Below are 14720 nucleotides of genomic sequence, written 5' to 3' on the forward strand. Positions count from 1 at the left end.
GTCTTTTATTTCTTATGGGATTCATATTCAACTGTAGATCATAACAGCATGGGACAATCATAAAACAAAACATGGCAACAAATAAAAAACATTTAATGACTCTGGTTCAAAATTATGCATACCCTTAATACTGTGTATTGCCCCCTTCAGCATCAATACCAGCATGCAGTCTTTTGGAATAGTTGTCTAAGAGGCCCCAAATTCTTGCAGGTGGTATAGCTGCCCATTCGTCTTGGCAAAATGCCTCTAGGTCATGCAAAGTCTTTGGTCGTCTTGCATGAACCGCACATTTGAGATCTCCCCAGAGTGGCTTGATGATATTAAGGTCAAGAGACTGTGATGACCACTGGAGGGTCAACTTGGTTTTGTGCTTGGGGTCATTGGAAAGTCCAAAAACATCCCACGCCCAAAGAATGTAAATTCTCTGCCAGGGCAGAAGAAGGCAAATTGTCTGCCAGTATTTTCTGATAACATGGTGCATTCAAGATTCCCCCTGCCTCTAGAGCTCACCCACCCCCCAAAACAGCAGTGACCCACCACCATGCTTCACAGTGGGGATGGTATTCTTGTCGCTATAGCCCTTGTTGACCCGATACCGTTTTTCGATATTGAGTACCAGTATTTTGCTTTCAGAGTATCGTTACTGGTGCTTCCGCTGCCATGGAGCCGGCTTCCTGGGCAATAAGGAAGCCGGCTCCATGTTGTTTGGCCAGCTCGATTGTGAGTGGCTGGGAAACCAGCTTAGCAGCCAATCAGCATCAAGTGGGGAGTAATGACCCACTTCCCGGCTTCCTGATTGGCTGGAAAGCCAGCTTGATGTTGATTGGCTGGAAATCCGGCTTCCCAGCCAATCCTCATCCAGCTGGCTATTCAGCTGGCTCGATGCTGATTGGCCTGGGAAGCCAGCTTACCAGCCAATCAGCATAGAGCCGGCTTTCCAGCCAATCAGGAAGCGGGGTCATTACTCTCCATGTTCCCCTACGGCACTGCCGGTCAGAGGAAATCTTCCCTTAACTGGAAGTTCTGGTATCGGGAAAGGTATCAGAGCATTTGGGCGAGTACGAGTACTCGCCCAAATACTCGGTATTGGCACTGATACTAGTCAAGTTGTGACCATAAAGCTTCATTTTGGTCTCGTCACTTCAAATTACAGTGTGCCAGAAGTTGTGAGGAGTGTCAAGGTGTTGTTGGGCATATTGTAACCGGACTTTTTTGTGGCATTGGCACAGTAAAGGGTTCTTTCTGGCAACTCAACCATGCAGGTCATTTTTGTTCAAATATCATTGTATTGTGGTCCTTGAAACAACCACAACGTCTTTTTCCAGAGCAGCCTGTATTTCTCCTGAGGTTACCTGTGAGTTTTTCTTTGTATCCCAAGCAATTCTTCTGGCAATTGTGGCTGCAATCTGTCTTGGTCTACCTGACCTTGGCTTGGTATCAAGAGATCCCTGAATTTTCCACTTCTTAATAAGTAATTGAACAGTACTGACTGGCATTTTCAATGCTTTTGATATCTTTTTATATCCCTTTCCATCTTTATAAAGTTCCATTACCTTGTTACACAGGTCTTTTGACAGTTCTTTTCTGCTCCCTATGGCTCAGTATCTAGCCTGCTCAGTGCATCCACGTGAGAGCTATCCTGCACCTTCTTCTAAGCATTTATTTTATTGCTGTCGGGGTCCCCCTGGCAAGGATTTGACCTCACCTCCTATTCTGGTTACCAATGTCTAAGGGGAAACGTCTGTTACATCTTCAGAGACCTTCGAGGGTGGTTTCAAGGGTGCCTGGACAATTTTTGCTCAATCTAATCGAAATGTGGAACAGTAGTACGTCTGTAGACACCATCACAACCCTGAGCAATGCTCCCTAGTTGAGATCCTTGGGGGTAAGGTTGATTGGACTATCATTTTCCTTGAGAAAGGCCGGCCCCTGCAGTTCTCCTCATTCCCTCCCTCACACTAGCATAAACATATATATCTCTCTAGACAGATTAATAGAGAGAGAGAGAGAGAGAGAGAGAGAGAGAGATAGAGAACATTTTTGGTACTTTTTTTTGTTATATAGTAAAAAATAAAATAAAAACCGCAGTGGTGATTAAATACCACCAAAATAAAGCTCTATCTGTCCCCAAAAAATGGTATAAAATGAAGTTCAGTTTAGTGTTGCATGACAGAATAAATGTCAGTCAAACTACCTCAGCGCTGAACACTGAAAAATGGCCTGGATAGGAAGGGGGTCTAACACCCCGGGCTTAAAGTGGTTAAGGATGCACTCCACTCACAATACCTTCTGTTTAAGGTCCTGGTAGCCCACTCTTTTTTTAACGAAAAGTTCACACATCCGCCTTAGATACCCTCGCAGGGGTTGATCAGTACAATATCCATGTACTGCTTGCAAAACAACATAAGTATAGCCTCCTGGCTTCCACTTATTAATTCTGACCCACTGGTCCTCGCTGTCCCGCACTTGTACTGATGGCCCCTCAGGCTTTCGGCTCTCCCAGCCTCACCATTTCTCCCAGCCTCTCTGGCTGTCTTCATGTGCCTCCAGCACACACCACTTGACTCCACTTTGACTTCTTGGGGAATCCTCCTGATTCCTGAACACTGTGGGGGTGATTTACTAACCTAAACACACACACGCAGCAGGTGTGTGTGATTTTTACACAGCAAAATGTATTTATCAACCCTAAAGTCTCTAAAAGCATATTTCCTAATGCCATATATGGAAAAATCATGCACATGCTGCATATATAATGCTGCTTCACAGTTTAGACAAAAATGGTTAGCTCATGCATTTACATTCCTGCATTCATCAACGCAAGCAACACAATGTAGAGCTAATTTACACAACATCACCTTGCAATTCATGCAGGGCTTTGCACAAAACACCTGCTGGGTGTGTACACACTACAAAGGTGTCTAGATTCCACCAATAGATCATGCTGGGAGGGAACACACTACAGAGGTGTATACTTGTTTGTGGCGTGTTTATAAGGTTAGTAAATCAACCCCCATGTGTTCCTATTTTTTCCCAGCAGGAGCTAACTCCCCTAGTCAGCACCCTTTCTTTAAGGGCTGAGCACACTTGTGCAATCATCAAGTGTACCACCAACACATGGACTCAGGAATGGAGGTCTCATCCCTCTCAACTCTATTTGAAATCTCCAATTTGGTTTACATTCTTCAAAATAGAGGCACAGATATAGCGAGAGGCACTGATATAAGGAGAGGCACAGATATAAGGAGAGGACAATTATTCTATAACCATCTGTAAAGTTTTTTATGATGTGATATTGATTTATTACCTCGCTGGTTATGTCACGGGAGTCTGAACTGCTGGACAATTGAAGATCTACAGGAAAAAAAAACAAATATAAATCACCTTGATGAAAAGTCAGCGACTTCCCTGACTTCCCTGAACTCCCGCCCAGCATAAGCATGCTTGGTGCCAGTCCACACTCTCATGAATATTTAATTATGTTTTTTGGTAGCAGAAACTAGCGCTTGTGTTTTGGGCGCTCTTGAATAAAACAAAATTTCCCTCTTAAAATTAAGATTAAAATACAAATCCTCACCAAATATTTTGTCCTGTGACTTTAATTAGTTTTAAGCATCCACTAATGGCCAGCTCCATCTCCCAGAGGGTCATTTATTGACGAGAGACAACATTTGCTTCCTTCTTTACACTGATTTATTTCCTAAGTCAGTCTCTTATTGGAGCTACACAATGCATGACTTAAGCTGCACATACAGTATACAAAAGTGAGCTAACATCATCCAATCATCGGTGCCCAAGAACCAAAATAAATATAACTCCAGCATAGAAGAGGAAAGCTTACAGACACTCAGGTTTGTTTTATTAGTTTGTTTCCATATGCAAATGATGCCAACGGATGTCATAGTTCTGTATTAGTCCATTAAGGAAGTAACAGAGGTGAGTATACATAAATGTTTCACAGTCTCATTAGTTTACATAAATGTGATTAGACAAAACATGCTGAATTTACCCAAAGCTGGGAACCCACAGCTCAAATTTCTGTTCATTCCTGCTTAAATGGCAGAAATTCAAGCTGTAGGTGGCCTTGCTGGCACCGCCTGGTTTGACAAAATTTGATTTGTGTCAAACCATTGACTACCAATGTAAGGAGCATTCTCCACACTGCCCACCAATGTAAGGAGCATTCTTCCCACTGACCACCAATGTAGAGAGCATTCATTCCTCTGTTCACCAATGTAAGGAGCATTCTTCCCCCCAACCACCAATGTAAGGAGCATTCTTCCCACTGACCACCAATGTAAGGAGAATTCTTCCCCACTGATCACTAATGTGAGGAGCATTCTTCCCCCCTGACCACCAATGTAAGGAGCATTCTTCCCACTGATCACCAATGTAAGGAGCATTCTTCCCACTGACCACCAATGTAAGGAGCATTCTTCCCACTGACCCCCAATGTAAGGAAAATTCTTCCCACTGACCAGCAATGTAAGGAGCATTCATTCCTCTGTCCACCAATGTAAGGAGCATTCTTCCCACTGACCACCAATATAAGGAGCATTTATTGTTCTGGCCACCAATATAAGGAGCATTCATTCCTCTCTCCACCAATATAAGGGGCATTCCCCCCACTGATCACCAATGTAAGGAGCATTCCCAATGACTACCAATGCAAGTGTAGCCCCCATCACCTTTTATAAGAGGGTCTACTAGAAATGTAGTGATTGCCAGGGCTGTAGACAAACTTGCTGGATTATAGTTGGCATTTATCTGGTTAATTCCAGGTGTTCTGGTATTGATTGTATCTACCTGGGTGGAGTGTGACTCTGCTGTAGTGTGGGACAGCCAATGAGGGGCATTGTGAGTGTGTGTGCAGTTCACCAGCCAATCACTGGGTTTCACTAAACCAGTATTGCATGCTGGGACAGAGTACATATGCTGGAGGGAATTGCGATGTGTTCAGTCTAGTGTGGGACCAGCCATGAATTAGTATAGGGTTGGGTGCTGTCCAGCCACCCCCCCAGGCTGGGCCTGAGGCTTGGGGGTTGGGATGCTGGAGTGCGGGAAGTGTTTCCCCTGGGCCTCAAGCTGTTGTAGGAGTAGGAGAACCAGGGAAGCTAATGGCTACTGGAGGTGCCTGGGACATAGTGGTCCTCAGGAGCAAGTCTGGTGTCTCTCTTGATGAGGATTTGTGCTCATCCCTGCTCATCTGCTACACAAATTCCTATTTGCTATACTACAAATTGATCTACATTGAATAGCTGAAAAAGGTCTGGTGAGTCTGGAGTCTATGTCTGTACTACCCTGGATGTCTAGGAACCCTATACCCTCTCTCCCCAGTGTGAAGATGTTAATAAACGTTATTCAGCATTATACTACTGGAGTGAATGTCAGCTTTGTGGGCACTAGATAAGGGTGGTTAAATGCTAATGGGGCAGCTGAAGACCAAAACCCCTAGATTTCTAGCGATGACCCGGGCTATTCTGGCAGCTCCTTTGGAGGTGAGCGCTACAAAAAGAACAATCTTCCTAATGACCACAAATGTATGGAGCATTCTTCCTACTAAGAGTCAATGTAAGGAGCATTCTTCACAATGACAACCAATGTAAGGAGCATTTTTCCAACTGACTGCCAATGTAAGGAACCTTCTTCCCACACCAACCACCAATGTAAGGAGCATTCTTCCCACTGATCACCAATGTAAGAAGCATTCTTCCCACTGATCACCAATGTAAGGAGCATTCTTCTCACTGACCACCAATGTAAGGAGTGTTCTTCCCACTGATCACCAATGTAAGGAAAATTCTTCCCACTGACCAGCAATGTAAGGAGCATTCATTCCTCTGTCCACCAATGTAAGAGGTATTCTTTCCAATAACCACCAATGTAAGGAGCATTTTCCCCAATGACTACAAATGTAAATGACCTTCTTCCCACCGACCAACAATATATAGAGCCTTCTTCCCACTGACCACCAATGTAAGGAGCATTCTTCCTACTGACCACCATTGTAAGGAGCATTCTTCCCACTGACCACCAATGTAAGGAGCATTCTTCCCACTGACCAACAATATATGGAGCATTCTTCCCACCATCACGCTAATGTACCCTGAGCTGTAGCCAGGGTAATTATTAGCAATGGTTCCCTGAGACTAGAAAGTTATTTAAAGGGCTCCTCTGTATTAAAGAGGTTGAGAAAATCTGCAATAGATAGATCCATAATTACAAGCAGTGATTGTGAAACATTTTAGTGTTTTACATAAGTTCCAAAGTTAAGTTAAAAAAAAAGTCATATAGCTAAAGTTCAGCCAAAATGAAACTCCTTGCATCCACCCTAAACCTGCACTACACGGGAAGGCATAAAGCGTGGTGTAATTCACTTCAATGGTGGAAAAAATCCTCCCTGATGCCATAAGGCAATCAGATACCCCTTGAATCAGCCATTGTTATTTCTTATAAATGTTATCAGCCAGTTATTTATTTTAGTGTATTTAGAAACACTCCCAGCCTTTCATGTGGCAATCTAGAGTTGGCTAGAAGTAACCCTATTCCACGTGTTCACAGTGCGTACTGTACTGTTCCATATGCAAAGATTAAACCTCTCTTCCTCCAGAATCACAGAATTTGTCATTTGCAATGACCTTAAAGTATATCTAACCCCAAGAACAAATATTTAATATCTTGCAGCTTACCAGTTCTCAAGTGTGGTAGCCGCATTCGTTTTCTATATTCAGGATATAAGATTATTTTTAGCAGCTGCATACAAAAAAAGCTTTTTGATCTTGCAAGAAATGCCATTTTCTGGTCACTTCCCCGTGACTGGAAGTGAAATGTCAAGCAGTAGGGTTGATGTACTGAAGCAGGAGAGCATGCTAATTTTCACAGTTTATTTTTACTTAACTAAGTGAATAAAGCGAAACAAAGTAAAACATTTTGGGGACACTTTGCAAAGTCAATTTCTGAATTTAAACAAAAGTGTTGAACGTGCACATGCTCAACTCCTTTAATACATCAACCCAATGTTAAATTCCTTCCAAGCTATCTTCTGGAATATGTGTTTGTAGCCCAAATCATGAGTTGCCTTGGGTGACAACACTGCTTCTGTATAGATCCAAGGGAGTGAGCGAGCGTTGTCCCCCCTAGGACCTGAAAGTGTGTTATTGGTAGAATTACCAAATGTATATATTTAATTTTTGGAGGAGAGGTTTTGTTACATTTTAAAGTGAGCAGCTTTGCACCAACTTATATGGGCATACTTATATTTACATATTTATGCAAGGTGGACATTAAAAAGAAAGTTATCTTATCAGTAAGGAAGTCACCTAAGCTCCACAAGAATAAGGGGGTGAAATAAATTAAAATAAAAAATCACCTGTCAGTAGGCAGGGGTCCCTCTCCAAGTAGGACTGTAAGCTATCCATGGTGTTACTATTCCCAGTCGATTCCTCCATGGCTGTTCACATACGGTCCCAGCTCATAGGACAAGGAAGTGTGTAAGATCTTGTTGTTAATTACACTGGAGGAGAATTGAAACTCCATTCCCCTCCTACTTAATCCTGTGACTGTTATCACTTCTGCTAACTGCCTGTAGCCATGGAGAGAGAAGTAGAGGAAGGAGGGGTGAGGATATTCGCATGCCAGAAGAAGTTTGTGATTTACTGCAGTTGGCACAGCTGTTGTTATTATTAATGTTTAAACTGGAACTATGACTTTAGGCTTCATCAGAAAAAGGAATTAGGTTGGCCACGGAGAAAAGACACGACTCACCAGGCTGGAGGCTGATTGCTCTGGTGTGCAGAGATTCCTGTGACCCTCTGTTAACAGAATCGACCTCAATGGCTCTTTTATAACATACACATGCAACAGTGTTAGATAATATCAGAGCGATGATACCATGTGCAGGAAATACACATACGTATTGTTTACAAATGTCATTATTATGATGATTACACACTCAAACGTATGCTGTGCACAGATTTTTTTTACCTGGCAGGACAACTCTCTAAACATGAGCGGACTGAGAATGACCGTCACCAGAGCAGATTACCTGAGCAGTTAAATTATATGTGTACGTGCTGCATCTAAAGGACATTGTAATAGAATTTCCATATGTTGAAGGACACCCACATCCCATTATATTACTCATACACTATATTGCCAAAAGTATTGGGACGCCTTTACACGCACATGAACTTTCATGACATCCCAGTCTTAGTCCGTAGGGTTCAATATTGAGTTGGCCCACCGTTTGCCGCTATAACAGCTTCAACTCTTCTGGGAAGGCATCCACAAGGTTTAGGAGTGTGTCTATGGGAATGTTGGACCATTTGTGAGGTCAGGTACTGATGTTGGATGAGAAGGCCGGGCTCGCAGTCTCCGCTCTAATTCATCCCAAAGGTGAAGAATAGGGAGAGAGAAGACACATATGATGGGATTATCTACTGAATGTCTATCATATGGTAATATACTCAGCTACATCTAGTGTCAATTAATCCCATTGTTAACGCAATCAGACAAAAGGACAAATAGACTCCCATTGAACTTGTTAGTCTGTTAGTCAAGTCTAAGTCCAGAGTCTGGTCCAAGACAGGATACTGGGCTATAGGAAAACAGTCTCAGCTCCCCATGTATCCCCACATAAATGGGATATCGGTCCCTGGGGTACTCTTACCAACAAAGGGTCCCACACAGCCCAAAGCACCCTGGCAAGACCCTCTCCCATTCAATAGAGCCCCCTCCACAACCAAGGCCCATAGTCGGTGGGAAGGCCAGCAGTCTCCTCCAGATAGCAGAGTAACAGATGCTTCTGTCACATCCATAATAATGTCAAACTCTAATACAATATTTTAATATCAGCCTTTAAAATATAATATAAAACTGCATTACATAGAAGCCATTATATGTTGAAGCCTTTCTGTTATACATTGGCACCAAGGAAAGTGGAGCCTTCTAAGAAGAGATGGTATTTTTGCGTCTCATTCCATCACAATCCAAACAATAAGGTGACAGTTCCCCATTTTAGGATAGGTGCCAGAGCCATACAAATGATTTCCTTATACCCCCGGGCCAACTGCAGAACCAGAACTGCTGGTTTATAGCACAAATACAGCATAATACTTTGTCATTTATTCCAAACTGCAAAAAGTTGTCTCAGGCTTGCTGGCCATTATGAAAACAATGTCTTCTATGGAGAAGGGCTTGGGGACCAAAGAGAACGTGTAACTTGACAGCTTGTGTGCACTATCCTAAATGAGAAATATTAGAATTATTTTTGGGATTTGTAATGGAAATGAGACATGTATATACTCATGTTCTAAGCAGAATGTACTGTGCTTCGCACTGGTTTATTGGAGGACTTTTTGGTTACATCTGACCCAGCTCACTATATCCTAGTGTATTATACATTTGTTGGTCTGTATACAGTGAGTTCCTGGACCAAACATGCTCCAGCTGCACCTGGTAGATATCCTTTGACACCTTTGTAACATCTCTAGAAAATAATCACTGCTTCTTTGCGTTGATTGTGTGTTCAGATTAAGCACTGAGATCTCGAGGAATGCTGAATTAAATTCTACTTGCTTAGGAGAATGGTACATTAGAATACATTATACAGCATACAGAGAGAACTTCCTGTGTATTATAGATAAACGTGCACTAACATTGCACTGCAGCGCCATCTACAGCTCAAAATACATAATTACACAAGTAATATAATTATATATGCTGTTGCATTTCCAACAATTTGGTGGTCACAAAATATCACTTTTTAGCAGTTCCCACTATTTAGAGTATGTATCAGAGCAAAGGAACCTTATTGGAATCATATTACCATATCCTTTTACAATCCACTGTTGGGTATTCATGAAAAGACTGTTGGCTGTTTCTGCACCAGTTTTCTAGTCTGAGGTCCAGTTCCACAGATGAGTCCTCAATATGTTGGAACTGAGGCTTACAGGCTGCCTAGGGGTACAATATAGAAGGAACTTGGTAGGCTGAGTCAACCTCTAAATGTCTCGGACACAGAGAAATATGCTTGCCATATATCTTAACTCTGTTCCTGTCCACCTGAAAGTTTTGGGTTTTCCAGCCCACCTTTGTGTGTTCCGGCTCCTCTTGTTATATGCTTCACAATATAAAATAAAAAGAAAATCCAACAGGGGTCAATCAGAGGATGGAGGGGGGGCATAATCAATACCACAGTCAAGGTCAGAGCTTGTTGTACCAGCAAGGTAGGATCAAGCAAGTGAGTTCAACAGCTCAGAGGTGGTACTGAGCAGGATCAAGGGTATCAGAAGAAAGGTAACAGAGTAACAAGTTAGAACAAACAGGAAGCAGGAGAGAAACAAACTAGGAGACAGAAGCAAGAATACAGGAACTGGGTAAGAGGAAAGAGGAACACTCAGAAGATAGGATAACAAGAGCAACAGGTAATCAGGATCACACAGATACACCCTCAGGGCCTGTTCACATGATTTTCAGGTCTTGATCAGGTGCTGATCTGCAGACACGGTGCTACTCATGCAGTGTGTTTTTGGCGCGTTTTTGATGCGTTTTCGGTCCGGATGCTGACTTTTTTTTTCATGCCGTGGGGCTGTCAGTATGCAGATTCTTCCTCTGAGGTCACTTCCGCCCTCTCGTAACATCTACTTCCCTTTGTGTATGTAAAGCTGGTGATCAGACATGTATCACATGTTTGCAGCATGTTGATGGTGCCGGCTACAGCAATCTGCAGAGAGCGAGCTCGCGGGAGACATCGTTATTGGGTACACCCGATCTTGAGGCTCCGGGACTCCAAGGGTCAGTTCTGGAGTTTATATGAGGATTTGCGAGCTCACTCGGATACATTTTTTTCCTTTACTCAAATGTCCATGGAAAGGTAATGGGCATGATCAAAATGTTTGCAGTTCATGTCTTTAGCTCTACCCCAACCTGTCTGTCTATCTTTTTTTTTTTTTGCTTAGCTGACCCCGCTCCGTTTTCGTTGCGTTTTTGCCGCGTTTGTGCGTTTCCTGACCGGACAAAATGTGACATGCAGTATTTTTCCTGTCGTAACCTGAACGGACTGCGCACGTGAGAACTGTAGCCCATAAAACACATAGGGATACATTGGGATGCATTTTTAGTGCAGGAGCGTACGGATCAGGTCAGCACAGAAAACGGACGTCGTGTGAACAGGCCCTCAAGGTTCATCAATTTCAGTATGGGCGCTTGTGTCCCTTTAAAGGAGTATAGACCAATCAAGAGGCTGCACCTGGCTGAACAGATACATAGGAGAGGTATGCTCCCTCCAGTATATAGTAAAGAAGCCTGGAGTGCAGTAAAAGCCAAAAAGGACCAAATTAAAGGGAGTAAGCACAGAAGGAGAAACAAGCAGTCAGCAGGACCGCAGCCCAATCAGTGGCAGGAGTTGTGGAGGGGACCTTCCCCACCCCTTTGTAATGTGTAACTACAGGGCAGAGAATGCCCCTGCCGCAACTGATTGGACTAAGAAGGGAGTGTGATCAGGGCCGTAACTACGGACCACGGGGGCCCCATAGCAAAAATGTAATGGGGCCCCCCTGCTGACGACCTCTCTCAGAGCTGTAAGTAACGATGTCAAGATCCCAAAGACTCCTCTTGTGTATTTGAAGTTGTTTCTGCACCGTAGGTTATAACTCCAACACTTTATGATACAGTACCGTTTTATCTTCACATGTTCTATGTTAAATTTGCCCCAACAACCTAATTGGGCCCCCTTCCACCCCCAGGCCCCATAGCATCTTCCTCAGCTGCTATGTCTATAGTTACGCCACTGAGTGTGGCGGTCGCAGTTCTGAGCGGACTTGGGTGAGCTCAGACAATCTGGGTTCACACAAAGCTCAGGCTGATCACAGGTGGACACCAGGTCTCAAGGGGCAGCAGTAATGTTGCGTGGCAATTAGGTACTTCTGGCTACTAAGGAAAAGTGGTCTCCCATAATGACGGTCTTGGCAATAATTTAAAGAGACACGGTCACCTTGCCCATGCAGGGCAAAATGACAGTGTCTTTGCAGAGTGCATCTCTGACCCCTTATGCCTATCTTACCTACGCTCCCCCGCAGATCCTTGACTCTGCAGCCAGCGAGAATACCCGCACTTCCAGGGCAAGGTGACAGTGTATCTATATGGATGCATTCACACCTGTGCATTTGCATGACTTTTATAGAATGGCATCATCATCTTTGTATTAAGTGTGCTGCGGTTCGAAGAAATGTCTTTCCTATTTGACCATCTGAATTTCCATAGCCTGGGGACAGTTCTCCTTTAAAATGTATGTAACTTTACCAATGAACATCTCTTACATGATCCCTTTTGGTCTGGTAAATATACGTTTTAAAGTGTTTCGTTATATCTGTTGCATAGGCAAAAGAAATACCTGTTGATCCTCCCAGAAAGCCGCAGCTAGTGTAAGTACCTGAATATGATTTGCTATTAGCACGGCAGCACTCAGGCTGGGAGAAGAAAGGACAGCAGAGGAGCCAGGCATACGTGCTGCAGTGCAGGAATCATGTTGGCAGGAGCAGATAGAATGGATTGGCTCATATAACACTGAGCTATGTGATCAGCTGCTTCTTATGCTATTTCTCTGTTAGGCAGTCTCTCTATAATTATTTTCCTGGCTGTAGTGCAGTTTGAGCTTAAAGAGGAACTGAAGGGAAATAAAAAGTTAGCCCTGGCAATGGTCAATTGGTCATTTTGGTCTAGGGGCTCAAATACACAAAATATGCTCATCTGATCCTCGATCTTACTTGGCTGCGAGACCGGTCCCCGGAGCCTCTTCTCCTCCATGCTAAGCCCCACTGATGTCATCATGTCACTTGCAATAGACATAAGGATGCCAAGGAACATACCACAGAGATGAGGGGGAGAGAGGAGAGTGCTGACTGCCGCAGAACCGAGGAGCAGGTTAGTATATCTTCTGTATTCCGGCACCTAAAGAAAAGGAAGCAGTTAACCCTTGCAGTGTGAGGGTAGCCCCAGCGCAAGGGTTATTTTTTAAAGTTCTAAAGTCTCAGCATATCCTCTCCTGTTATAACATCAGCATTGTAATAGGAACACATACTAGAGATGTTTCTGATAATACAATCAAAGCTTAATTGAAAAAAATCAATTTTATGTAGTGAGCGCTGCCTTTCCTCTGCCCATCACTTCTAACAACTTCCTGGATTCCCAGTGTGCTTTGCATCTCTTTCCCTGCTGCTTGATGTGATGCAATCTCCATTTCTCTAGACTACATATCCCAACATGCATTGCTTCCAGCAGGCAGTGATAATGTTACATTGTGGCCGTTTCCTGTGCTCACTGTGAAAGAGGGGGGAAGAGTTGAATTGTAGTATGGACAGCAGGCTTTGCAAAAGCGGTGACAGAAGGAAGTCCATAGTCACAGGGCTGAGCGAAATAGTGCCAGTGCATTGAGGAAGTCCATCCTATGGGCATCTTCGGTAAGTAAGCTATCAAACTTCTAGATGGATATGCTTATTAGGAGTGGGATAGAACTTATGGAAATTCAACATAGAAATACAAATTTACTTTTAGTTTTTGACCTTAGATACCCTTTAATAACTTGATATAAACCAATCAGCCATAACATTATGATCACCCGCTTAATATTGAGTAGGTCCCCCTTTTGCTGCCAAAACAGCCCTGACCCGTTGAGGCATGGACTCCCCTAGACCTCTGGAGGTATGCTGTGGTATTTGGCACCAAGCAATCAGTAGAAGATCCTATAGGTCCTGTAAGTTGCGAGGTGGGGCCTCCATGGATGGGTCTTGTTTTTCCAGCACATCCCACAGATGATGGATTGGATTGAGATCTGGAGAATTTGGAGGCCAAATCAACACCTCCAACTCGTTGTGTTGTTCCTCAAACCATTCATGAACAATTTTTGCAGTGCGGCAGGGCGCATTATCCTGTTGAAAGAGGCCACTGCCATCAGGGAATACCGTTTCCATGAAGGGGTGTACTTGGTCAGCAAGAATCTTTAGATAGGTAGTACGTGTCAAAGTAACGTCCACATGAATGGCAGGACCGGAGGTTTCCCAGCAGAACATTTCCCAAAGCATCACACTGCCGCCACAGACTTGCCTTCTTTCCATAGTGCATCCTGGTGTCATCTCTAGGTAAGTGACGCACACGCACCCGGCAATCCACATGATGTAAAAGAAAACATGATGTATCAAACCAGGCCACCTTCTTCCATTGCTCCGTGGTCCAGTTCTGATGCTCACGTGCCTATTGTAGGTGCTTTTGGCAGTGGACACGGGTCAGCATGGGCACCTTAACTGGCTTGAGGCTACACAGCAAACTGCAATGCACTGTGTGTTCAGTCACCTTTCTATCAGAACCAGAATTTACATTTTCAGCAATGTGAGCTACATTAGCTCTTCTATTGGATTGGAATACATGGGCCAGCCTTCATTCTCCCTGTGCATCATTGAGCCTTGGCCTCCCATGATCCTGTCACTGGTTGACCAGTTTTCCTTCCTTGGACCACTTTTGGTCGGTCCTCAACACTGCAGACCGGGAACATCCCACATGAGCTGCAGTTTTCTAGACATCACAATTTGGTCTTTGTCAAAGTCACTCAGATCCTTACACTTGTCCATTTTTTCTGCTTCCAACACAACTTCAGGAACAAAATGTCCACTTGCTGCCTAATATATCCCCCCCCCACACTTCCAGGTGCCATTGTAATATATCCCCCC

At 43.7% G+C, this 14720-nt stretch overlaps 1 protein-coding gene across 1 annotated transcript in view; it reads right to left on the reverse strand.

Annotated features, from left to right (window-relative positions):
• The window catches only part of LOC108790238 (shootin-1-like), a 30639-nt gene extending 17835 nt beyond the window's left edge, over positions 1-12804 (reverse strand). The window contains exons 1-2 of the mRNA XM_018560457.1: positions 12765-12804; positions 3308-3354 (exon numbers count right to left, since the gene is read on the reverse strand). Of these exons, the coding sequence (XP_018415959.1) occupies positions 3308-3354; positions 12765-12804 (87 nt within the window). The remainder of the gene's footprint in view (positions 1-3307; positions 3355-12764) is intronic.
• Between the last annotated feature and the right edge of the window lie 1916 nt (positions 12805-14720).

Source organism: Nanorana parkeri, unplaced genomic scaffold (assembly GCF_000935625.1).
Source record: "Nanorana parkeri isolate BGI_ZX_2015 unplaced genomic scaffold, ASM93562v1 scaffold456, whole genome shotgun sequence".
NCBI lineage: Eukaryota > Metazoa > Chordata > Amphibia > Anura > Dicroglossidae > Nanorana > Nanorana parkeri.